This window comes from Gaeumannomyces tritici, assembly GCF_000145635.1.
Source record: "Gaeumannomyces tritici R3-111a-1 unplaced genomic scaffold supercont2.3, whole genome shotgun sequence".
NCBI classification, from domain to species: Eukaryota; Fungi; Ascomycota; class Sordariomycetes; order Magnaporthales; family Magnaporthaceae; genus Gaeumannomyces; species Gaeumannomyces tritici.
The window spans coordinates 5,253,489-5,276,847 of NW_008804547.1; the positions used below are offsets into that span (position 1 = coordinate 5,253,489).

General features: G+C 57.9%; 10 protein-coding genes across 10 annotated transcripts; 5 read left to right on the forward strand and 5 right to left on the reverse strand.

The window, feature by feature from the left end:
• Window positions 1–873: 873 nt before the first annotated feature.
• GGTG_06886 (hypothetical protein) lies at window positions 874–1,209 on the forward strand (the record flags this gene model as incomplete). Its single annotated transcript, XM_009224708.1, has 1 exon — window positions 874–1,209. The coding sequence occupies one exon, from the start codon at window positions 874–876 to the stop codon at window positions 1,207–1,209; it is 336 nt and encodes a 111-aa protein (XP_009222972.1).
• A 617-nt stretch (window positions 1,210–1,826) lies between these two features.
• GGTG_06887 (hypothetical protein) lies at window positions 1,827–2,804 on the forward strand (the record flags this gene model as incomplete). The annotated part of the gene is made up of 1 exon (XM_009224709.1): window positions 1,827–2,804. One exon carries the CDS (start codon window positions 1,827–1,829, stop codon window positions 2,802–2,804), a length of 978 nt encoding a protein of 325 aa, XP_009222973.1.
• Window positions 2,805–3,311: 507 nt separating this feature from the next.
• GGTG_06888 (hypothetical protein) lies at window positions 3,312–5,430 on the reverse strand. The gene is made up of 2 exons (XM_009224710.1): window positions 4,857–5,430; window positions 3,312–4,764 (listed from the first exon to the last, which is right to left on the reverse strand). Exons 1-2 carry the CDS (start codon window positions 5,385–5,387, stop codon window positions 4,063–4,065), a joined length of 1,233 nt encoding a protein of 410 aa, XP_009222974.1. The 5' UTR covers window positions 5,388–5,430; the 3' UTR covers window positions 3,312–4,062.
• Window positions 5,431–5,669: 239 nt separating this feature from the next.
• On the forward strand, window positions 5,670–7,847 carry GGTG_06889 (hypothetical protein; the record flags this gene model as incomplete). Its single annotated transcript, XM_009224711.1, has 5 exons — window positions 5,670–5,814; window positions 5,927–6,112; window positions 6,201–6,463; window positions 6,527–7,018; window positions 7,083–7,847. The coding sequence occupies 5 exons, from the start codon at window positions 5,670–5,672 to the stop codon at window positions 7,845–7,847; spliced, it is 1,851 nt and encodes a 616-aa protein (XP_009222975.1).
• Window positions 7,848–8,368: 521 nt separating this feature from the next.
• On the reverse strand, window positions 8,369–11,665 carry GGTG_06890 (hypothetical protein; the record flags this gene model as incomplete). Its single annotated transcript, XM_009224712.1, has 5 exons — window positions 8,369–8,642; window positions 8,793–9,361; window positions 9,436–10,561; window positions 10,644–10,825; window positions 10,964–11,665. 5 exons carry the CDS (start codon window positions 11,663–11,665, stop codon window positions 8,369–8,371), a joined length of 2,853 nt encoding a protein of 950 aa, XP_009222976.1.
• Window positions 11,666–12,104: 439 nt separating this feature from the next.
• Window positions 12,105–15,589, forward strand: GGTG_06891 (hypothetical protein). The gene is made up of 6 exons (XM_009224713.1): window positions 12,105–12,488; window positions 12,575–13,236; window positions 13,320–14,266; window positions 14,338–14,416; window positions 14,501–14,867; window positions 14,963–15,589. The coding sequence occupies exons 1-6, from the start codon at window positions 12,207–12,209 to the stop codon at window positions 15,566–15,568; spliced, it is 2,943 nt and encodes a 980-aa protein (XP_009222977.1). The 5' UTR covers window positions 12,105–12,206; the 3' UTR covers window positions 15,569–15,589.
• A 39-nt stretch (window positions 15,590–15,628) lies between these two features.
• GGTG_06892 (hypothetical protein) lies at window positions 15,629–16,637 on the reverse strand. The gene has a single exon (XM_009224714.1). It carries the CDS (start codon window positions 16,578–16,580, stop codon window positions 15,723–15,725), a length of 858 nt encoding a protein of 285 aa, XP_009222978.1. The 5' UTR covers window positions 16,581–16,637; the 3' UTR covers window positions 15,629–15,722.
• A 1,038-nt stretch (window positions 16,638–17,675) lies between these two features.
• On the reverse strand, window positions 17,676–20,431 carry GGTG_06893 (ATP-dependent RNA helicase MAK5). Its single transcript, XM_009224715.1, has 3 exons — window positions 20,056–20,431; window positions 18,821–19,987; window positions 17,676–18,759 (listed from the first exon to the last, which is right to left on the reverse strand). The coding sequence occupies exons 1-3, from the start codon at window positions 20,293–20,295 to the stop codon at window positions 17,884–17,886; spliced, it is 2,283 nt and encodes a 760-aa protein (XP_009222979.1). The 5' UTR covers window positions 20,296–20,431; the 3' UTR covers window positions 17,676–17,883.
• A 139-nt stretch (window positions 20,432–20,570) lies between these two features.
• GGTG_06894 (tRNA (uridine-2'-O-)-methyltransferase TRM7) lies at window positions 20,571–22,178 on the forward strand. Its single transcript, XM_009224716.1, has 2 exons — window positions 20,571–20,825; window positions 20,904–22,178. Exons 1-2 carry the CDS (start codon window positions 20,723–20,725, stop codon window positions 22,037–22,039), a joined length of 1,239 nt encoding a protein of 412 aa, XP_009222980.1. The 5' UTR covers window positions 20,571–20,722; the 3' UTR covers window positions 22,040–22,178.
• Window positions 22,179–22,714: 536 nt separating this feature from the next.
• Window positions 22,715–23,194, reverse strand: GGTG_06895 (hypothetical protein; the record flags this gene model as incomplete). Its single annotated transcript, XM_009224717.1, has 1 exon — window positions 22,715–23,194. One exon carries the CDS (start codon window positions 23,192–23,194, stop codon window positions 22,715–22,717), a length of 480 nt encoding a protein of 159 aa, XP_009222981.1.
• Window positions 23,195–23,359: the final 165 nt, after the last annotated feature.

Below are 23,359 nucleotides of genomic sequence, written 5' to 3' on the forward strand. Positions count from 1 at the left end.
CAGGGCGGGTTGGAGATGCCGAGCCAAAAAAGAAGAGAGGAAAAAATTGAGCTCGCTGCCCAAAAGAAAGCCACACGCAGAAGTCTCGCAAACGCGGGCATGTCCACATCTCCAACTCACCCCTGTCCCGACCTTCATCCCATCTCGTTTCTGCTCATCGCAAATTCTCATTGGTCCCAGCCGCTGTTCTGGGCTCCTCTTTTGCTTTGGCTCCAGCGAGCTTATTTGTGTCGCCGCGTTCCACCTGTGCGGTCCCCGTCTTTTGTCACCGACGCCGTTGTCGTCGCTAGGGAGTTTCCTCTCCCCCCCCGTCCCCGCCACCATCCCCCTCCCCTTGTCGCAGTGGACACAGCCTGAAAGAGGACAGGCTCCCGGAAACGAAACAGGTCCTTCCTCCATCCGGACGGGGCTCCATGTGGTGGTGGGTTGGGCAGGGCGCTGGCTGGCTGACTGGTGGCGGCGGCGATTACCAGAGCCGGTGGCGGCGCGTCCACGAGCTTGCGTGTGCGTGTTTCTGTGAGTGTGTGTGTGCCCGTCCCGCGAGTTGAGACTCTCGCTCGTTCTGCCATCCGAACGCGCCGGGCGCCAGGACGGCAAGACGCGACCCCGGTCGACAGGCCCCATCCGTCCCAATGCCTTGCCTGTGCCACTCACGGCGCTCAACGTCTGAAGAAAAAGGGATGACTTGGTGCTGTCGAGTGTGCCGCGGCTAAGTCGCTCCGCCAAGAGGGAACCCACCTTACCTGAGGTCTCTTTTGCGCAGCAGACAGAGAGAGAGAAAGGGACCGAGCATGGGTGGGATAGCTTCCATTCCCGCCGCCGCCAGCTAGGAAGGAAAGATGTGGTACCTGGCTGGCTCGTCACGGCCACGACATGGCCGCAGCTGGCAGAGCACATGGCCCGCAAGCGAGGATCCGGGCCGTCGTGTGCGCGCGAGGCAGGCCGATCAGGTCGCCTGCCATCGCGAGTCGCCATCAGATCGAAAGGGGATGGGTGGTAGGATGGTACTGGAAGCCCCAAGTGCCGGCCTGCGCGAGGCTGGCCTCCGCCAAGAGGCAGAAGCACGCCCCCACACCCTGCAGGGAAGCGTCTCCTAGCCCTCCATCGCCCCCTCGCATTGTTGTCTCGATTCAAACACTCTCTCTGCGCTCGCCGGAAGGCGACGTAGCCGCCTGGGTGTGGGATTTGCCAGTGCCCCACACGAGCTAAATCAACCCCTGCCGCTGCTCGTGCCCCATCCCCTGTTTCCTCTTGTTTTCCCCTTGGACCCTCTAGCTTCTATGGGGGAACTCGTTGCATCCGGCTTTCGTCTCAGACTCTACTGCCACCTGCGCAGAGGGCGTGCGCGGTCCGGAACGAGATTTGCCCCGACAGGGTTCCATCACATTGGCGGCCCTTTTTTCTTCTTGCCTATTTTTCGGTTTCTTAGATCCACTCTGTTCGTTTCCCTCGATCCCATCATGATGTTTTAAGCTTCTCTCCTCCCCCTCATCTGCTCGTCTTCTCTCCCTCCCTTTCTTGCTCCTCACCCCTCGCACTCCTTCGCTACGTCTTCACTTCTTACCAAAAAAGCGCTGGTCTGCTTTCCCTGGGATCATCGGCTTTTTGCTCATCCACTCTCTACTTCCATATAATACCCCTTAATTCTTCCAACCGTCAACAACCACTTCCAACAAACAGCCGGGCTGCTTCATCTGAATAACTTCTCTGGCCAGAAACAAAAGTCACTCACTCCAAGTCTCCACTGTTGTCACGACGTCTCGAAAGAGGAAGGAAATAGAAACAAAAGGGAGAGGAACAAGGAGAAGTCCCACATAATCTACAAGATGCCTTCGATCATGAAGACCGCCGGTCTCGTCGTGGCCGGCCTGGCCGCCGTTGCCACGGCTCTCCCCGCCGGCCCCCGCCTCAACGGCAACCAGATGAAGCTGTACGAGCTGAGCAGGCGCCAGAACGCCGCCGCCGCCGCCGCTGGTCTGACCGACGTCGACATTCTGCAGTTTGCCCTGACCCTGGAGCTGCTCGAGGCCGCCTTCTACCAGCAGGGTTTCGCCAAGTTCCCCCAGTCGGACTTCCAGTCCCTTGGCCTGACGCCGCAGCAGATCACCGACCTCCAGGGCGTCGGCACGAGCGAGCAGACCCACGTCTCGCTGCTGCAGGGCGCCATCGCACAGGCCGGTGTCAAGCCCGTCCAGGCTTGCGAGTACAACTTTGGCTTCACCGACGCCAAGGGCATGGTCGGCACCGCCTCGGTCCTCGAGAGCGTTGGTGTCTCGGCCTACCTCGGCGCAGCGCCCCTCGTCACCGACGGCTCCATCCTGAGCACCGCCGGCTCCATCCTGACCATCGAGGCCCGCCACCAGACCTTCATCCGCGTCGCCTCGCAGCTCGCCGCCTCGCCCAGCGCCTTCGACACCGCCCTGAGCCCCAAGCAGGTCTTCTCGCTGGCCGCGCCCTTCATCAAGTCGTGCCCCGAGGGCTCCAACCTCGCCATTCAAGCCTTCCCCGGTCTTGCCATGGCCCAGGGCGCGCAGGTCTCCGCCCTGGCTTCCGGCCAGACCCTCAACCTGCAGGCCACCGGTGGCCAGGCCGCCGGTGGCCAGGCCGCCCAGTTCTGTGGTTTCACCAACGGCCAGATCGTTGGCGGCACCTCCTTCTCGCCCTTCGTCGCCGGCACCGGCTGTGTTATCCCCCAGAACCTCCAGGGCGTCGTCTACGTCACCCTGACCACCTCTGCCCCGCTGACCGGCAAGTTGACCGACGCCGAGATCATGGCCGGCCCCCTGGTGGTCCAGATCTCTTAAATCATCACGCCCCCAATCCAAACAGAAAAAAAATGGCACCTTCCTGGCGCCAACTTTTTTCCTTTTCCTCCCTCTATTCCCCCGCCTATCTACGAGGGACAAGAGCGCCATTGGGTCGTGGTTGATAATTAGAAGAGCGCGTGGGATCCGCCGGACGGCAACGGCGTTGTGGACAGCAGCGACGCGCGACATGAGCGGGACTTCCATCCTGCTGGGGACCAACAGCACAAGCACCCACTCGGTGCTCACTGCGTTCTGTTCTTCCTCTCGCCCGACACAACGCCGCGACGACCGCTAGTCTCTCAGCATTTTTAGATGGGATGAGCAACCCGATGAACCTTTTTCCTCATTTTTTTTTTTTTCAACACTTCACTTCTTTGGCTAGGTAGATAGCCTGTATATACCATATATACTTTGTCCCCCGAGGGTTTGACGGTGCTCTTTTTGGCCCTTTTTCTCGCCCTCAGTTTTGTCCAGCTTTTTCACGTCGCTCGACATGTAATATTTCCTTTTTCATCTTTTTATGCGCGACGCAGAGGGGTTTGGGCGAAAGCATGATACCATTTACAAGCGGATGAGCCGAGTCGAGACAAGGGAAAGTCTCCTCGCAAATTGACGTTTCTGTGTTTTCCATTTTTCCATAAATAAAACACTCCCATTTCAAAGCTCAAAAAAACATGACGAAAAAACCAATAAGACAAAAAATATCGCAAAGCGACCAATTGTGTTAAGACATGCCTCCTCACCGGGATATTTGCAGAGTTATTCCTATCCCTCCTCCCATTCGCACCGACTTCGATCGGGTGTAGGAAAAACACGGGATGTCAAACCAAGCGGCGAAAAAACGGCTAGCCTTCACCTCGGGCTGGTGGTGGTGGTGGTGGGCGCGCATGAACTTCCAAGCCTGCCGTCAGTCTCGAGTGCCAGGGTTTGGTGTATCACGACACAACAAAGCCATGGGTGATGCCGCGCTCGGCCCCCAGTGTGGTGGGCCCCAGCAGCCCTCCGTACCCTCCCTCCTCGTTCGCTGCTTCTGTGAGCGGGCCGACGTCATGTCTAAAACACGAAAGGCGAACATCATGGGCGGGAGCTAGCGCTTCCACTTTTGGAGTTGAGGCGGACGTGCCAAAATGGTAACTTAATCGTGTAGGCAGGTATATGGAGGGCCTGGTCCTGGCTGATAGGTATCCAAACGATAACAGCCACTCTCGCTGGAACGCAATGGCGGTTCGTGTGGGTTGGGTGGTAGTCTGTCAGGCTACTTTGCTATGCTACCCTCGTCTCCCGCAGAGAGCTGGTCGAGCACTCTATTGTAGAATCCAATCTTGCCGGGGTCAAGGAACAGCTTCACTGCTCCCGCCAGGTTTTGGATGGTTCGATTCGCCAGCGTCGTTGACAGGCGTCGGTCCGGCCCTTTCTGTACCTCGGCCTCCCTCACGAGACGCACATATTCGTTCCGGTCGTCCCATAGTTGTACCGTATAAGAATCTTTCGGCTGTCCCTTATCGTCGTAGTTCTGTGGCGCATCCATCGGCGGCGGTACAGTACTGAGAAAGAGCGGAAACTGCACCACCTCCCATGGCACAGTCGATGCGTTTTCCCAGTCGATGACGCTGAGAACGTTGCACTCGGGATCGACGACGATGTTGCTGCTGTGGAAATCGGTGTGATATAATGGGAAAGGGCTGCCGATGAGGGAAGTGTGGTTTGCGATAGCTGCCAAACGAGAAGGGAAGTTTCGGATGGATGTGGTGATTTCTTCTGCGATGTCTCTGGGAAGTATACTGCGTAGCTCCATCTCCGACCTCGGAAATTTGGCGTGTTCCGCCCTGGCTTTGAAGTATTCGGCCGCAGTGGAAAAAGGTCCTCCTAGGTCAGGGAAAGGCCCAACATCGTATGAACCGTCGTCCTGTCGGACCAATCTCCCAATCTTGGGGAGTCGGACAGATGCGATCTCCGTCTATTATTCGCGTTGAGCGTTAATTAGCAAATGCCATTCCCCCCTCCTACCGTACTTTCCTTTTTTTTTTTTTGCAGGAGGCGGGAACATACCTGTACTGTAGCTACTTGTCGCATGAACCCGGGCTTGTACCCTTCTGGGATCTCGCCACCATGTACATCAAAGCCCCCAAAAGCATCCATCGCCGTGTTTCCTAGAATAAACTCCATAAATACAAACGGAAAGCCGATGGAGGCCTTGGGATCGAATGCAAAGATCTGGGGAACGGGAATGGTAGTGTTTTCGCGGATGTACATAAGCGTGTCAACTTCATTTACAAGCTGTTGATTGTGGTTCGATTGATCCGTGCCGCCGTGCAGCTTGATACGCGCCACCCAGCGTTCGCCATCATCGAACTCGACAAGTCGGACGAGATTGACTCCTCCACGGTTGTACTTTGGCAGGAGGGTGCATGTCGAAAAGGGCGGTTTGGAAGAGCAGCAACCCTGATAAAGGGACCGTCTTGCCCGGATCGCGCGATCCTTGAGGGCGCCCCAATATGAAGGGCACAAAGACTCAACAGCAGCTGTGTCGTCCCAATTAAGAGTCTCCATAAGGTGGAGAGCGCCGTGTTGGGCGGCCATGATTTGTTTCGTCGGCTCGGGCGATGCCTGGTCAAGTGGTGAGGGGTTCGTCCTGGTCTACGTAGAAAAATCAAATGGTCCGTGCCAACTCGCGGCGATTTTAACAGGCTGGTAGCACTCGCAACACTCCTATTCCGGGAGCTAACCCCCTTGGAACCCAGACCGGGGATTGAAGGTCCTCTGGCGGGTGGTGCAGCGGGCGGAGGTACCCTTGTCAATTGTCCTGGATAGAAAGCCAACCTGCCGCGCATTTTCCGGCGCGAGGTCGAGCCCCTGCAGGTCATGACCGAGGGAGACCTGCTCTACGCCTTTTACCGCGGCGCTTTCGGTGCCAGCGTCAACGCCAACGCGGCCGAGTTTGTCGGTCTCGTCAGCGACAAGGACCCCGGTGGCCTCCGCATTATCGAAGTCGGCGCGGGCACGGGCGGTACGATCTACCACGTGCTCGAGCGTCTCCGTCAGGGCGTCGTCGGCGGGGCCGCTTCCAAGGCCTGCGAGGTATAGTTTTACCGATATCTCGCCTGGCTTCCTGGCAAAAGCGGCCGACCGCTTCACTGCCGACTCATCGATTTTGGACTTTGCCACGCTCGATATCGAGTCGGATCCGACGGATCAGGGATTCGAGCCGGAGAGCTACGACCTGGTCGTCGCGGTCAACGTGCTCCACGCCACCAAGAGCATCAAGGAGACGCTCGAGCACTGCTTCAAGCTCCTCAGGCCCGGCGGTAAGCTACTTCTCAGCGAGGTCACCATTAAGCGCATTTTCAGTGGCTTCATTATAGGCCCGCTCCCCGGCTGGTAGCTGGGCGAGAGCGACGGCCGCAAGGGGGGGGGGGACCACTTTGGGATACGGTGTCGATGTCGATATACGCGGTGACAAGGACGAGTACGAGGAGCCCGTTTCGCTCATCATCTCCACCAAGCCCGTGGCCCCCAAGGAGGCCGTCCCCGGCTTTGCCGTCATTAGCACAGGGACTGAAGTCACCGAGAGCCTCGCCAAAACCATCCAAGACCACTTCAAGTCCGCTGGCTATGAGGCGACCGTGGCACAGTGGGGCAAGATCACGAAGAGTGAGGTCGAGGGCAGGTACAGCCTCTGCCTGGCCGAATAGGAGAGCCCCGTACTCGTTGACCTCAAGGATGATGACTGGGCCCGGTTGCGCGACGTCATTCTTGGCTCCGCCGGCACGCTTTGGATCACGGGCGGCGGAGCCATAAACGACTGCCCGGAGCCGCTTAAATCGCTAATGGTCGGACTGGCTCGGGCCATCCGCAACAAAAACGCGGGTGCTTGCCTCAGCACCCTTAACATTAACCCCGCCTCATCTCCTCGGTTCGATGCCGCAAAGGCAGCTGAAAGCGTGCTCAAGGTGGCCATTAGCCGCACGACCAGTGGCGACGGCGGAAGCGAAGTCGAATTCGCATCCCGCAACGGCATCGTCTACATTCCCCGAACCGAATCCCTTGCCGATGTGGACGCCAACCTTCACAGGCACGAGGCGCAGGGCGAGCCGAAGCTGGTGCCCCTAAAGGGCTACGGCCACCCGCTCAAGCTGACCATCAAGACGCCCGGCCTGCTCGACACGTTCCGGCCTGCTCGACACGTTCCGGCGGGAGGAAGACGAAACCGCGTATAAGGAGCTGGCGGACAACTGGATCGAAATCGAGGTCAAGGCCGTCGGCTTCAATTTTAAGGACGTCCTCGTCGCCCTCGGCAACCTGCCCGAGTTCGCTCTCGGCGTGCACGCCAGTGGAGTCGTCAAGCGGCTCGGCAAAGCGTCCGCCTTCAAGCCGGGCGACAGGGTCATAACGTCGACACGCGACGCTTTTGCCACCATGCTACAATTCCCTGCCAAGGGCGCCATCATAATCTCCGATCGCATGAGCTTCGAGGAAGCGGCCTCGATGCCACTGGTTTTCCTAACGGCATACTATGCTTTCGTGACGGTGGGCAGGCTGGAGAAGGGCGAGACGGTGCTTATCCATGCCGCCGCCGGTGGAGTCGGCCAGGCTACCATCCAGATCGCCCAGAGGCAGGGAGTCGGGATTTTCGCCACGGTCGGCACGGACGGTAAGAGAAAGCTGGTGAGCGAGAGCTACGGCACCCCCGAGGACCACATTTTTAGCAGCCGTGACCTGAGCTTCGCCACGGTTGTCCTGCGCGCAACTAACGGCAAGGGAGTCGACGTGGTTTTCAACTCGCTCGCGGGAAAGGCCCTCCGGCTCTCGCGGGAGAAGTGCCTGGCTCCCTTTGGACGCTTCCTTGAAATCGGCAAGGCCGACCTGTTTGCTAATACCGGGGGCATGTCGCCGTTCCTGGACAACAAGGCGTACCTCGGAGTTAATCTGCTCGACTTTGAGAACAACCCGACCCCGCGTGCCGTGGCCCTCTGGGAGGCGACCGTCGAGCTCATCCACAGCGGCGCCGTCAAGCCCGTCCAGCCCGTCCAGCCCGTGTAGCTCTACAGCGCGGCCGAGGTCGAGAAGGCGTTCCGCGATATGCAGGCCGGCCGGCACATGGACAAGATTGTCGCCCGCATGGACGGCCCGGGCTCTGGCCCGGAAGACGACATGGTGTACGCGGTGCCCTGCGCTCCGCAGGTCGACGTGCGCGGCGATGCGATGTACGTCATCGCTAGCGTCGGCGGCATCTGCCGCGAGATTGCCCGCTGGCTGGCCGAAAAGGGCGCCGGCGCCCTTGTGCTGCTGTTCCGCTCTGCCGCCAGCGGCGAGGAGAAAAAGGCCTTTGCTGCAGAGCTCCGCAGCGCCTTCCCGAGACGCAGGTGCTCGTTTTTGATTGCAACGTCGGCGACAAGTCGGCGTTCGCAAAGATTCTGCGGGATCTCGAGGCGTCTGACAAGTTCCTTCCGGTCAGGAGCTGCGTCACAGGCGTCATGGTCCTGGACGACACGCTGTTCGACAAGATGACACCCGCCCACGTGCGCACCACGGTTGGGCTCAAGGTGCACGGAATCTAGAACCTATTGCCGCAGGACCTCGACTTCTTTATCATACTCAGCTCGCTTGCCGGAGTTATGGGCCACCGCGGCCAGGGCAACTACGGCTGCGGCAACATCTTCCAGGATTGCGTGGCGTCGTACCGCCGGGCGCGCGGGCAGGCCGCCACGACCATTGATATCGGCTAACTGCTGAGCGTCGGCTGGGTGGCCGAGCACGACAGCTACGTGGACTACATCAAAGCTATGGGCCGGCGGGTCATGCAGGACAGCGACCTGCTCAAAGTTATTGCCGTAACTAATTTAGTAAGTTAGAGTTACGGTAGTAATTTAACTTCCTAACTAAATTCCTAACCACAAGTCCAGCTATTCCCAAACTGTAGCGGGGAATTCGGATGCTACTTCTTCAAAAAAAGACTTCATCTCCGACATATTGTCCCACTTGTACCTCCGTAATACCGATGGTCTGACGACGTGCACCTTTTCGTCCACCAATTCCTTGTCGTCCGCAGCCATCTTATTCAGCAGAAATTTCATCCCTCTCGTGGTTTTGAGCCGGCGCAGGCGTCTTTCCGAACCATCGCCCAGCAAGGGCAGCATGGCCATATACCCGAGCATCGTCGCGCTGATACTCGCCATGACGGCCGTCGCGATCGACGAGCCGGCCTCGCAGACGCCTGGATGGGGCCCGTCCTCAAACTCGGCCCGCAGGGAGCCCGGTGGCTGGCCGCACGTGCCCAGGACCCAGTTCTGTTCGCTCGAGATCCTGGGGTTTGTGGGCAGGCCCTTGCCGTGGTTGTCGGTCGCGTAGATGGCGATGACAGAGCGGTGGCAGGCCGGGAAGCTCTCGCCTTCCGTAGACGACTTTTCGGCGCTGGCGAGGAAGACGACCTGACCGTCCCGCTTGTGCTCGGCATCCCAGATCGCGCCAGCGATCGCTGCGCTGAACTCGTGCAAGATGGGAAATGGCATGACGATGACGTTGGCCTGTACGGTGCCCGCGGCCCAAAGAATTGCCTATACCACCCGTCAGCGGCCAGCGAGTGAGCCGCATTCTAGAAAAAAAAGGGAAAAGGGCAGAGGATACTCACCTCCCTGGTGCTCCCTAGGAAGGTCTCGAGACCATAGTGATATTCCATCCCGAGATCCCTGGGACTTGTGATAACCCGCGCAACAAAGATATCCGCGCCCGGCGCGCACTCCATCACCAGCCGTGCCATCAAAGTTCCGTGGCCGTGGGTGTCCGTAAACCCGCAATCCCGCAACGGGAGAAAGTCTTTCCAGCCCTTCACGCAGTTGAGGAGTAGCGGATTCTTCTCGAAGGCGGCAAGGCCCCTGTTGAGACCCGTGTCTAGAATCGCGATCTTGATCGGGGTATTGATGTTCTTGTCTCGGCGCATCTGCTCCACCTTTCTGCTGATCTCATTGGTATCCTGCAGCCACCTCTCGAGGGCGGCCTCACGGGCTTTCCATGCGGAACGAAACCTTTCTTCCTCAATTCTGAGATTATCCCAACGCTTTCCCTCTCGCCAGATCTCGTCCCAGTCAGGATACTGGTATAACGAAAGTTCATCTACCTCACTCTCAGGCGGGAACGTTGTATCGTCAAGCGCGGCAGCCGGTAGGTCGCAGTCCTGCTTAGATATGTCTCGGGGACGACAGTCGCAGCTTTGCCGGCCGCAAACCGAAGGGACCATGGGATCGGAGCCGCCTAACCCCTCATTCCTCCCTGCCTGAGTCCTGGCCCCTGAGAAAGCGGAGCTGTTGTCAGTCTCGCCGTTTTCTTCGCCAACCAGGTCGTCGCGGTCCGGTGGGAGAATTAGTGCAATGTCGTGCATGTGGTTCTTGATGTGCTTCCGCAGCGCCTCTTGCGCACCCGGCATGCTCGGCTTGGGGAAGTCCTTTTCGATGACATCCGGGTAGCCGCCACAAAAGTCACAGCGGTCGAGAACTAGCGCCTTTCTGCGCCGGGCAAACTCCATCATCGTAGGCAGCAGCGGATCCGGTACGTCTCCTTGGTTCCGGACGTAGCACTCAAACTCAGCTTTATCATCGAAAATTCTGTACCCTTCCGCTGTGTCGATGTGCCACTGCTCAGGCAGATGGGCCGTTTGCATGTGGCTGAGAAGGCCCTCGAACGTATTGGGTACGTCAAACGGCGCGTCGCATTTTTCGAAAATGCAAAAGTAGGGCTCAAAGTCCTTGAACACATGGTGCCTGTTTGTTTTCTTGAAGTCAGCAGCCGATTTGTTTCTTCATCGTGTCGTCTTTTCCAGTAAGACCAGGCCCATTAACATACCTCCAGCGATCCATGCGCGCTTCTCGGGCAGGGAAATACAAACGGCAGTACGGGCACATGAAGCCGTCCTTTCCAGTGACATCGGGTGCTTTGGGAAAGTCTTGGCGACGTATAATAGTTGACGCCACGCTCTCCGGCCGCTCAGGTTGACGCATCTCAGGCGTTTCTTGGAGTTGGGTGTTCTGGGTCCAGGTGTAAATTGTTCCTTCTTTTGCCGGAATTTTTGCTTGAACCTGGGGTAAGGCGCTTAAGCCGTCGCTTGCCTGCTGCGTCGCTAGCGCCGGGCCTTCTTGCTCGCGATAGTTGCTCGCTCGACACACTGCGGCCGGTCTTGCGGATGGATCGGCCGGTGGATCGATGAATCTCTTTGTCTCATGTGACTTTAGGTAGGCAAACTTCGTCCGCCGTCGAGCGAAAGATTCTGCTACTCTTTCCTTGATAACCTCTGTGGCTCGCCCCAAAAGGTCACCCCGCTGGAGCATCTCCGTCGCTATGTCAAAGATCAGCTTGGACACTTGGCTAGGCCCCGGTTTCATGCTGTAACGGGCAATACGATCCTGACGGTCCTTAGCCCCAGCGTCCTGGATTCGTCTAGCAAGTCCGTGAAGCCTGTCGATCGTGTCTTCGATATGCGTCCACAGTGCCGAGGCACCGGAGTTCGAGCCCGCAAATGCTTCCTCTTCGTCTGCTGAGCTCTCGAAAGAGGAAAGGCTGGGAAAGGATAATGATGATATATCACTCCCTTTACCGTCACCGTCCTCGCCCTCACTATCACCCGATCCTTTAGAAGTTCGCTCCACTACCGCCAAAGGATCCTCGTTTGGTGATTTCTCGGGCATCACGGTAGGCGTGGCTGCCGTCGCCGGTACCGCAAGAAGGCGGCCGAGGTCAAGTCGCAACGATTGTAGCATTAGATTAATGGCGTCGCAAATCTGTGGAACGCCCTTGAGTCGAAAGTCGATCGCCCTGTAGCCGGGCTCGTTTACGCCAAGCTTGGTGCACCAGATGTTGAATTCGGCCATTTGACGGCCAACCCGTTCGTTGGGTTCATGTTCGTGTCTGTCGTTTTTCTCTTTAAGATACCGCAGTAATATCTGGCATTCGGCTGCCTGAAGAGCAAGGCTGCCCGAAGACCGGGATTGTTCCACGGCAGCCATTTTCTTTCGGCTCCAGAGGGTGAAAGTCTCTGGCGATGCTATTGCCAAATCTTGTGCGTGAAAAGGCCGCAGTCAGAAATCCAGCCTGGCCGCAAATACGGTGCATGTCTCGTATCAGACACCCATTTACCCGCAAATGCAATACGCCGAACACACTTAGTATTTAGGTGCAGTGGGTAGGCAGGTGATAGGTCAGGTATCAATCGCCAAGACATATGTGCAGATAGGCAGGTAAAGAGCGGGGGAGCTGAAGCCAGCCCAGCCGCCCTGGCCGTCCCAATAAACCTAGGTAAGGCTGGACATTGTTGAGAGGAAAGATTGCGCATAAGGCAAACTGAAGTTCAAGATCATTCCCGTTTTATGCGAAGTGTTCTTCCGCGAGCACCGCGTCCTGCTTAATACACCCATGTGGCAGCTAAAGTTGCTTCACGATGTTATTCCAGTGTTCCACATGCTGGCCCTCCAGCTACGGCGCCACAGAGACGCGGACGACAAAAACAATGACGATGCACAGCTAGTGCCGAAGCAATGCCTAAACGATTGCTACATCGATATCCTGAATATCCAAATGGCTGTGTTGGCTTCTCGCTGCGAGTGGAGGCCCGGGCTGGACGAAGCTGTTGTGACCGATCTACTGAAGGCATTGGAGAGCCGTATCCAAAAAAGGCCCAGGTTTTTTAGTCCAAGGGTACGAGAGCATCCCGCTGCACTTGTTGTGTCGGCATTTTACGAGACATGATTTTGCTAACCAGGAGAGGACTCCCGCTTGTCAAGTCCCCGTTCCCCGTTCCCTGGCCGTTTACGACTGGCGGCACTAAAACCGATGACCCGGCGGAACAACTCCCAGAACTACATGAACTCCAGGCCCGAATCTACGCGATCGCGCGAGACGTAGATCCTGAAAAGGATAAGGCCAGAGGTATGGAGAGTGACGACGAAGATGGCTCCGCAGGTTGCGCGACGGAGACGGCAGAGGAAAAGAAGGTACAACGTTGCTTGGCTGAAATGGCCGGTGCCATTCGACTCTTCCGCCGCGAGAAGACTCCGAAGGAGACGGATAAAAGAGATAAGTTCTTGAGGATCGTCCGGAAGGCGAGTCGCCACCTGTTGAAACTATACTTCGATGAACCGCATGCAGGACACGCTCCTCTCGATCTGGCGAGACACCCGAGTAATGGCGTCAAGAAGCTGGCAGACAGCGTGCATGGCCTTCTATGTCAGCACTGCAACTGCGGATGCCGCTGGAGGCGACCCCCCAATGCCCGGGAAGCCCGCCTCAGCCTGACACGTCACCGCCAGTTCCTGTTGAAGGCTACTGCGGCGGAACAGCTGGGGCTTGTCCCAAAAGATATCGACGCCAAATTCGAAATCCTTCTTCCCGTGTGCGGAGATCACTGCACTTGGAAGGTGACAGACGTCCGGGCCATGGCCTATATGTGAGCCCTGCTGCATATCTTTTGTTTACCCTGCCTGTCTCACGCCACGGTTCTTCGCACAAATAGCTAACCATAGCGCATAGACACGGAGAGGCAGCAAAAACCCCGAAATCCCCTATCCAAAACGATCTTTGCTTCCGGATACGGAATAGTAACGCAGTTAAGGTGAATTTGTGGGCTGAGCACGAGAAAAAGAGGCTCTGGGCAGTTCATCCACCGGCGCCGGGAGATGTCTGTGAGCACTCTGTCATGGAGTCACTCCACGAGCTCCTAGGGAATGACCCTGCCGCACCATCCATGGCACGTATCTCGAGGTACGACGATAGGGACAGATTAACGTTAGCGTACGTCCTGGCCACGTCCGTCTTATACCTGTACCCGGGTATCTGGCTTCAGACGGAATTCTGCTGGAGCAGCAACAAAATCCTGTTCGCGCGAAGCGCTGGCGATGAGAGCGGCCGGCTGGTTGCACTAACGCAGCCATACCTTTCGGCCAACCTACTGCGCCGACAAGAAATGCCCAAGGCCGATCCCGCCGCTATGTCTCGGTACCACCTCCACCCAGCAGTGCTGGCGCTCGGCGTCATGCTCCTGGAGATTGCCACACGTACCAAGTTCGATGTGCTGTGCCCAAAGAAGCCGTGCGACAGGGACCGGTTGAACGAAGCATGCCGGACGACGATGGCGCCCAGTAACGAGGATGGCGCCCTGGCACTGAAAGCGCTTGAAAGGCTTGAGAAGCATGGGTCACGGGACGCCCCTCCATCTCTCTGCGAGGCGATCCGCAACTGCCTGGTTCTCCGGCCCCCGAGCACCCTGTCAGACCAGCTGCTGTTCGAGGAGGGACCCCTGCGCTTCTACGTTCTCACGTGCGTGGTGGCCCCGCTGGCGACCGCCCTGGAGAAAGGCTATGGCATACAGCTGGCCAGTCTGATGGACGAAGAAGACATTCATGGGGTGAAAGGTCTAGCTTCGCTTCAGCTTCGAACTGAGTCTACTAGCATCCACGACAGAACAGGAAGATACAAGGGTGAGTATATACTCGATTAAACCTTGAGGTTCTTCGCAAGATCTCTAGCTAATAAATATTGAATTATATAGGCCCGAGACGGGATGAAGCGCAATGCCAACGGCAGACCTGCCTTTTCGGCGACAAAGAGGTCCCCACAGATCAGACCAAGTACGAACATGCCAAAGAACCTGCCATCTTCTCCTCCCCTTGAAGCCCAGTAGTTTGCAGTGGCGTGCTGACAATAAAACACAGGATAAACGCGACTAAAGAATGGTTTGACTTTTATGACGACATGATCCAGCGTGTTTATGTCGACAAGCGAAGTATCTGGCGCCAGAACCAGAAGAAGGTGTCCATCGCAATACTAGACAGCGGCATTGAGCTGTCCGAGACGCAGAAGGATCAGCATCTCCCCAGACGCAAAGTTGTATATCGGAGCTGGGTTGGCGGCGAGACCTCGGGAAACAAGCCGTCCCAGGAGTGGAAGGATAATGTGGGACACGGCACACATCTATCCACTCTCCTGGCAAGAGTCGCGCCCATGGCCAATATACACGTTGCCCGAGTGTTTGAGCGATCGCAGCCAGATTTGCGCATGGAGACGAAGAATGTTGCTCAGGTATACCGGTCCCTTTGTACCGCTAATTATTATATGCTAGTCATGCCATCCCCATCACACTCAACAGATCCACTGACAGAGCTGATATTACACAGGCGATCTGGCACGCCGTCAATAAGTGGAACGTCGATATTATCGTTATGTCGTTTGGCTTCGACGCAGTCCAGGATGCCGCAGACCCCAAGGACTCGATGCTCCAGGCCATTAGGCACGCCGCAGCCCAGGGCGTAGGCCTGTTCGCGGCCGCGTCCAACGACGGCAAGAACCGGCCGGACGAGGTGGCGTGGCCGGCCCGGATGCCCGAGGTGATATGCGTCCACTCGTTCGACGGCGCGGGCAACCCGTCCGACTTCACGCCCGGCGCCGGCAAGGATCAAACCCTCGCCGTGGTGGGCGAGGCCGTGCTGTCCGCCTGGCCCGAGAAGCTGGGGCGCGGGCAACAGCGCTACATGAGCGGCACGTCGTGCGCGGCCCCCATTGCGGCCGGCATGGCCGCCGTAATCCTCGACTACGCCCGCGCCTTCCTCCCGGAGGACCGCTGGCTGGAGCTGCGCAGGGTCGGGGGACTGCGCCGCATATTCGACAGGCTGACACACTTGAGGACCCGTGACTACTGCTATATCCGGCCGTGGCAGACGTTTGGCGAGAGGAGTACGGATGGATGGATCCAGGGCGAGATTGAGAGAGCTTTGGGCGTCTGAAAAAGTCAATTTGGAATGTTTATATCAGAAACCTACATGACCGTGCGTCATTTCTGTTCACGTAGCCTTCATATCAATGCTATCAACTTCGCGAAATAGTACTACAACTGTAGATAAAATAGTCCATTAAAACAGGCACCTGTTGGCCATCCGTTTAGTGCTGAATTGCAACAATTTCCTCCTCGTCCGGGAACTCCTCGAGTATATCCTTTTCGCCGACCGGTTCCACCTCCCAGGACACCGGAGGCTCCACGCCGCCGCCGTCGTCCTCGCCAATGCCGTACTGACCTCCACTGAGGTCCTTGTACCGGACCTGGCCGTGGCCCGCGGGCCTGATCTTGATGGCGCGGTACGCAAACACGATCTTGCCCGATGCCGGGCCGTGCGAGACCTCGCGCGAGGAGCCGGTCTTCAGCTCGAGATTGAGGCCGGCCGAGGCGGGCATCATCACCTCGCCGCCGCCGCCGCTCACCGTGGCCTGGGCGACCACGCCGTGCTCGGAGCCGCCGCCGCGGGAGACGGTAAAGTCGGTGGCGATTTTGAGGCCCGTGATCAGGTAGACGCGCCTGCCGCCGAGGCCGCCCAGGAAGGAGGAGATGCCACCGCCGCGGCCGCCGCTACCGCCGCCCTGGAAGAAGTCCTGCACGCGCCGCGACGCCGTGATGCTGTCGCGCACAAACTGCTCATCCGCCTCGAACTCGACCGTCTCGAGCTCGGCGCACCGGTACGTGTCGCGCCGGTCGCTGGCGAACGCGTACATCAGGCCGCCACTGCCGCCGCCGCCGCCGGTGCACAGGCCCGCGCTGCCCGCCACGCTCCTGGCCTCCTTGTCTTGGAACCCGGCAACGGCGGCCTGGTTGACGAGGTTCGCTGGGATCGAGAGCGCCTCGTCCTGGTTCAGCGGTGCCGTCAGACGCCTCAGGTTGGAGAAGATGCTGCCCAACCTCGGCGCCGTGGGGCTCTCGGGCGAGATGTCGAAGCGCGGGGCACGGAAATACAGCAGTGTCGCCATTGCTGCTGGTTTAGGGGCCAGAGGTGTTTTGGTGGCAGTGCAGCGAGGTACCCCGTGTACCATGTGTCCTCAAGACAAGGGGTTCATGGGGATGGACTTGGCGGCCCAAGGACCCCTCCTTTGCCCGCCTGCCGTGACACAAACCGGGCGACTGGATGCCACAAGATTACTCCCACGCCCCGGGTGGTTTTAACTAGCTGAGCGTTCTTTTTATTGCAAATGGTGCAGGTAATGTGAAGAAACTGTATTAATACATGCTTAAATCTCTGGCTACAGACAAAGGAAAACCGAGGCAAAATGCTTAAGGATTTCTCCCCTTATATATGTGTCCAGTCCCCTGCTTTCCATATTCGCTATAATGTCCTAGTCCCTGCTTCCGTGGCTCACAAAGGCTTTCGGGACCGCGTAAATCGGCGGGTGAATCGGTAACCTATGCCGGGTACCGGGCTTACACTCCGTTCAGCTTAATTATGCAGGCTGTGAGCATATGGATATTTTAAGCAGCCATGCTGAGATAAGCAGTTAATTATAAACACTAAGGATAAATGTTACGGGCTTAAAGCCTTTAAGTAAATAAATTAAATAAAAAGGAGCCCCTTCTTTAATGAGTGGGCCCAGAGGACCACCCCGCCCAATAAGGGCGACGAAAGGGAATTACTTGCCTTAATATACACCGACAGCAGACAGGTTTCCAACAGCTCCCAGTAACAAGCAGACCGGGTGGTTGAGCGGGTGAAAACGGTAGTAATGAATATTACTAAAACCTTCTTCCACGGGTGAGGGCTAGAAAACTCCAAGCTCGCTAGCTCGAATCCGTTAGTTGACGGCGATTTAAAGCTAGCAAACCCGGATTCTTCCCAAGTGGGGAGAAGTTGTTTCGTAACTCGGCTGTCCTTAGCCAGGTGAGCTTTTTGAACTTTTGGCTTTTTCTTTATACAAGAAAGCACGCCAAGAGCAGGCCACGCCTAGCTTGCTTTTAAACCTCCTTGATCGCGCTGTTCTTGTTAGTGCCGAAATGCCCACCTTAGGTCTTAAATGTGTGTCTTGTCCCAAGGGCGAGCGCGCTTATAGTGCGTGTTTACCTGTTCGTATCTCGTTTGCAAGTCTTAAAACATTGAGGTTTAAGGCAAGTAAGATTGTAAAGCCATGTTAAGGTTCAACGCGTGCGCTATGTGTGCATGCCAGACAGTCGGCATATGGAAGGGTCGGAGACACATAACTTGGCGTGTATCGCTTGTCTTTTCCCCCCTTTTACATGTTGGAATTATACTATCATGGCGTGCATGTCAAGACATAAACAAGCCTAATCCTCCACTAGCAGCGGGCTAACGCCCAGCCCATCCACCTTCCCCAAGAAGTCGCCCTTCGACCCGCTCAGCAGCTCGTGGACGTCGACGTTCCCGTTCGCAATGTAGCGCTCGCTGACGCCCGTGTTGACCCTCTTGGACAGCAGCTGCTTCAGCTGCGCCCTGAGCGCCGCCACCTCCCCCTTGCTCATGGAGCGCGCCTCCTTCTGCTTGCTCTTGCGCCCGCTCCCGCGCCCGCTCCAGTTGCCGGCCTTCTCGAGCTCCTCGCTGTCGTACTCGACCCCGAGCTCCTCGGCCGCCGTCCGCATCCAGTCGTCCTCCTTGCCGACCTTCTCCTTGGCCAGCGTCGAGTCGGCGATCTGCTTCGCGATCGACACGCGCTCCTTGAGCTTGCCGACCAGCCGCCGGTCCAGATCGATCGACTGGAGGAACACCGACTGCTGCTTCCTGTTCCTCCCCGTGGCGTGGACCTTGGCCACGAGCCGACGCGTGGGCGTCACCTCGTCGGGGGCGCAGATGAGGACGCTCAGCCCCGTGTTCTCCGCGCGGGCCGTCCGGCCGGAGCGGTGCACGTAGGCGTCGGCGGCGCGGGGGACGTGATAGTGTATCACAACGTCGATGCCCTTGATGTCAAGACCTCTCGCGGCAACGTCTGTTGCGATCAAGATCGAAGACGTGCCGGGTTTTGCGGCGGTGAAGCGCTCGACCGATCGTAACCTGGCCTTTTGTGGCATTTGGGAGTGGAGTGCCAGGGCGGGCAGCGTCAGGTTCTGCAACATTGGCGTCAAGCGGCGCACTGAGCTGATAGAGTTGGTAAAGACAAGCGTGTGCTGTGTCGGGTGCATCAAGAGAAGAGAATAAAGATAGAGGTCCTGGAGCAGGATTAGTAGGTGTAAAACCGACCACTTGAAAAAGGTTCCCAACAAGACATACCTTTTCCATTGCATCACACTCGACGAGGCCCTCCTTGAGCCTCGCAGCCATCTGGGAAACTGGGTTCACGTCGATGAACTTGGGCTTCTCCTCACGGAACTTGAGACGCTTTAGGAGATACTCCATGGACAGCGCGTCATTGTTCAGGTCGAACCGACCCTTTCCAGCCAGCTTTTGCTGAAGTCCCTTGTTGAAAGTCGCAGAGAAGACCAAGGTCTGCCTTGGGGGCGGACCCTGGTTGTCCCTGTCCTCAGTCGTCTCGATCCTGTCCAGCGCACGCATGATTTCCTCGGCGTCCTTGAAGTGGCCATCGGATAACAAACGATCGGCCTCGTCCACCACAAGATACTTGATATGCCTGAAGGCTGCCACCGTCTGCTTGCTTGAACTGAGGACCTCCCACAGCCGCCCTGGAGTAGCAATGACAATGTCCGCCTTCTCGAGCTGCCTTTGCTGCTTGTGAACGGAGAGACCACCGGTGACGGAGCAGATGTATGGGGCAGTAGCCAGTCCACCACAGAGCGCCTTGAAATGGTTCGTGATCTGATGGGCAAGCTCCCTGGTTGGCGACAGTACCAAGGCTATCGGCTTCTTTCCTTCCTCAGGGCTTTTGCTGGCCGCCGTTTGACTCAACGAAATCCAGCGCTCGACGATGGGGATTCCAAAGGCAAGCGTTTTTCCAGACCCGGTAGAGGCCTTGCCGATGACATCGTGGCCCGCCAATATCTCGGGTATTGCCTGAGCTTGGATCGCAGTCGGCTTGGAGAATTTTAGTCGCGCTATCGAAGAGAGCATCTCCCCTGACAGGTCCAGTGGGACCCATTGAGACATGTCAACGTCTTCATCCTCCTCGTCGACATCGCCTAATGCGGCAAAGGAGGCGCCACCTGCCAGTTCATCTGCCGGCATAGACTCCTCTGCCTTCGCAGGCCTCCCCTGCTTTTGTTGTTCCTGCTTTTTCTTCTGAGTCTCCTGCTTCTTTTGATGAGATTTCTTCTCCTTTTTCCCCTTCCCGACTACATCAGTCGCTTCGGCGTTCGACTCGGGCTCATCGTCGGCTTTGGCTGTAGGCTCCGTTTCTTCAGGGGCGGTATCCGGGGGCTCGGAAGAATCGTCAAAGCCACCAAACTCGTCCTCATCACCGCCTACCGTCGGACCGGCCGTGACCTATCGTGTTCCCCCACGGTCAGTTCCAGTGCCAGGGATAGCCGAGCTTTGAGAGGGAATGCTCATACAAATTTGACCATGCCGTCCTCTCGAACCACGTCAACACCCTCCACCTCCTCCAGGCCAAAGAATCCCTCGGCGTCATCATACATATCGGGGACATCGACCGTACGCCATGGCAGCGCATCAGCCCTCACTGCTCTCTTGGGCTTTTTCGACTTTGCCGCCGCGTGGACCCGCCGGCGTTTTTGCGACGCATCCGGCTTGGGATCAAGCTTGCGCTTTTGCTTGGCGCCGTCCAGCCCCATTTTGGCGGTGCGATCTGTCCGCAGACAGGAGAGTAGACAAGTGTATAGGCTGGCGCGTTTCGGTTCGTGCGACGCGACCAATTCGCCTTGCTCAGATGCCCCGAAAATCGTCGTCGCGATCGATCATGGAAAATTTTGGCGGAGAATCATGGCAAAAAGCCACAGCATGACGGGATCACAGCACAGACCACACCTTAAATCAGCCCTACGCCACGGCTGAACGAGAACTGTTGTGGCTGTGGGGGGACTGGAGGGGTTGCCAAATTCCCATGTGAGTTGACTCGAACAGGGGATGAAGGGGGAGAAACGACGACGGCGACGACGACAGCGACGGTGACTGAAATCGAAACTGCCTGTAGCCAAAAATTAAAAACGGACATAGCTAGTATTTCGCCGTCTACTTTGATCCCCAGCACTGAAGGTACCAATGGGGAAGTCCTCAAAAGATAAGCGCGACGCCTATTATCGGCTAGCCAAGGAGCAAGGATGGCGGGCAAGGAGCGCCTTCAAGCTCCTCCAACTGGACGAAGGTTGGTACAAGCCCCAGTTCTGCTTTCTCTGGGCTTACAGCGCCCCTAAACAGGCTATTCCCAACTGACCCGGCCCAGAGTTCAACCTGTTTGATAATGTCACCCGCGTGGTGGACCTGTGCGCCGCCCCGGGCAGCTGGTCGCAGGTCCTATCCAGAGTCCTGATCAAGGGCGAAAAGTTCGGCAGGACCTCATGGCAGGACACCGACGTCAAGTTCCGGCGACAGATGCTCCACTTGTTTGACGACCAGGACCCCAGCACCCAGGACGGCGACGGCCGACATGCAGCAGCCGAGCCGGCCGCATCGCAGCCCAAGCCCACCGCCGGGCCCCGGGCCGACGTCAAGATCGTGTCCATCGACCTGCAGCCCATCAGCCCGCTGCCGGGCATCGTGACGCTACGCGCCGACATCACGCACCCGGCCACGGTGCCGCTGCTGCTCAAGGCCCTGGACCCGGACTACGACGCGGGCCAGCAGCAGGCGCCGTCGTCGTCGTCGTCGCGCCCCGTGGACCTGGTGCTCAGCGACGGCGCGCCCGACGTCACGGGCCTGCACGACCTCGACATCTACGTGCAGTCGCAGCTGCTCTTCGCCGCCCTCAACCTGGCCCTGTGCGTGCTCCGGCCGGGCGGCAAGTTCGTGGCCAAGATCTTCCGGGGCCGCAACGTGGACCTGCTGTACGCGCAGCTCAAGCTCTTCTTCTGCCGCGTCGTGGTCGCGAAGCCGCGCTCGTCCAGGGCCAGCAGCGTCGAGGCCTTCATCGTCTGCATGGGCTTCCGCCCCCCGGCGGGCTTCAGGGCCAGCCTGGACGAGCCCCTGGGCGTCGGCCACCGCCTCCCGACCGTGGCCGGTCGGAGCCGCCTCGAGGAGGCGCCCACCATGGCCGAGGCGCCGCTGATGCAGGACTGGAACGCGGGAGCGTGGAGCTCGAACCCCGCCGCCTCGATGCTTCCCGAGGCCGGCGACGAGGGTATCGTCGAGGTCGAGCTGGACGACCTCACCCCAGAGCCCAAGAAAGACGTCAGGTGGATCGCGCCTTTTATTGCCTGCGGCGACCTGTCCTCATACGACTCCGACGCATCGTATCGCCTGCCCGAGGACCACGTCTCGTTGGATCCGGTGCAGCCGCCCACGGCACCACCCTACAAACGGGCGCTGGAAATGAGGAAGCTCGCCGGCGGTGCGTATGGCAAGACTGGCGTCAAGGCATGAGGGGCGCGTCTCTTGTGTAGCACGGCAAAGTGAAGCCTCTGTTATATAGTAATAGCACCAAAGACTTAGCATACTTCACAAAGCCTTGCCTGCATTTCATCACAACACTCGCGGCATTTGGAGCGAGACGCTGGCCCCCCAGGATCATATGAGTGTGCTTGCTTATGCGTAGTGGCCAATGTGAAAAAAATCGGGATCTCTTGCGCCCTATACAAATACACCCTAGATCATCTGAAGCGATATGCGTGATTGCGACAGCCGAGAATAGGGTAAACGAAAGCTTCAGTGAAATGTTCGGCGCCTCAGCCATGCAAAAGTGATCGCGCCAACGTTTGGAAGCCAAGTCTGGAAGAGGTTCGCATGACGCTTGACAGCGTGGCTGCGCCCTCTCACCCCGTCTCCTTCAGATGTCATAGGCCGTCTACATTAAACAATCCTCAAGCGCACCGACCGAGGAAGGACGTTGAGTCTGCTAGTCGACAGCGACGAAAGTATCGAGTGCTTCTCCTGAAATCAATCAACTAGTAAATTCCCAACGAGAGGTTATAGAATCGACAATGTATACTCGATCCGCCGTTTGCTGTGATGTTCTGCGGTATCGGGCGGCCGACAACGCTGTCGGAAGTCCGGTCTTCTCCCTTGCTAGGCCGGCTTCGTCTTGGCATGGTTGCTCCCCTACCAGCTAGGCCATGGATTCTTGGATTTTCTGTTATCCTCCTTCTGCGTGATCATGCCCTCCCTGTAGACGTATCCGGAGGCGTGCAGACGCCAGGCTTTGTAGAATGTGCGGTGGACCAGAGAACGATTCCTCCCTCCCGCTTCGAGCTCTTGAACCAGGTCGCTGGCGAGCTTCCGGCGCATCCGTCTCAGGTGCGAAGCTGGCTCCTTCTTGGGGTAGTTACCTTGGGCTTTGTCACACTGCGACTTTCTGTCGTGGCGCGAGTCCGGCGTGACCCCAGCACCAACGCCGCGCATAGACCAGTGCATATTATTTATGGCCTTCCGGCGTTTCTCCAAGGCCGATAGCATGGAACCAAAGAAGCGAGAGTGGTTCGGCGGCGCGGCCGGCTCCTCCGGGAGCCCAGGGTCGGGGATGGTGTTTGTGGTGATGGTGGTGTAGGTTTTGACGGTCCCCTCGGGCGTTTTTTTGGTCATGGTCATTGTTGTAGACTTGGTGGCGCGGGACAGGCGCTCTATCCTGAGGTTGACCGGCGTCTGCCCACAGAACCGGCCCCGGATCAGATCGCATGTCTCGGCCGCCGTCACCCCAATCAAGATCTGGGAGACCAGCTCGCTCTTTGCGGGATGCTCGGGCGGCGC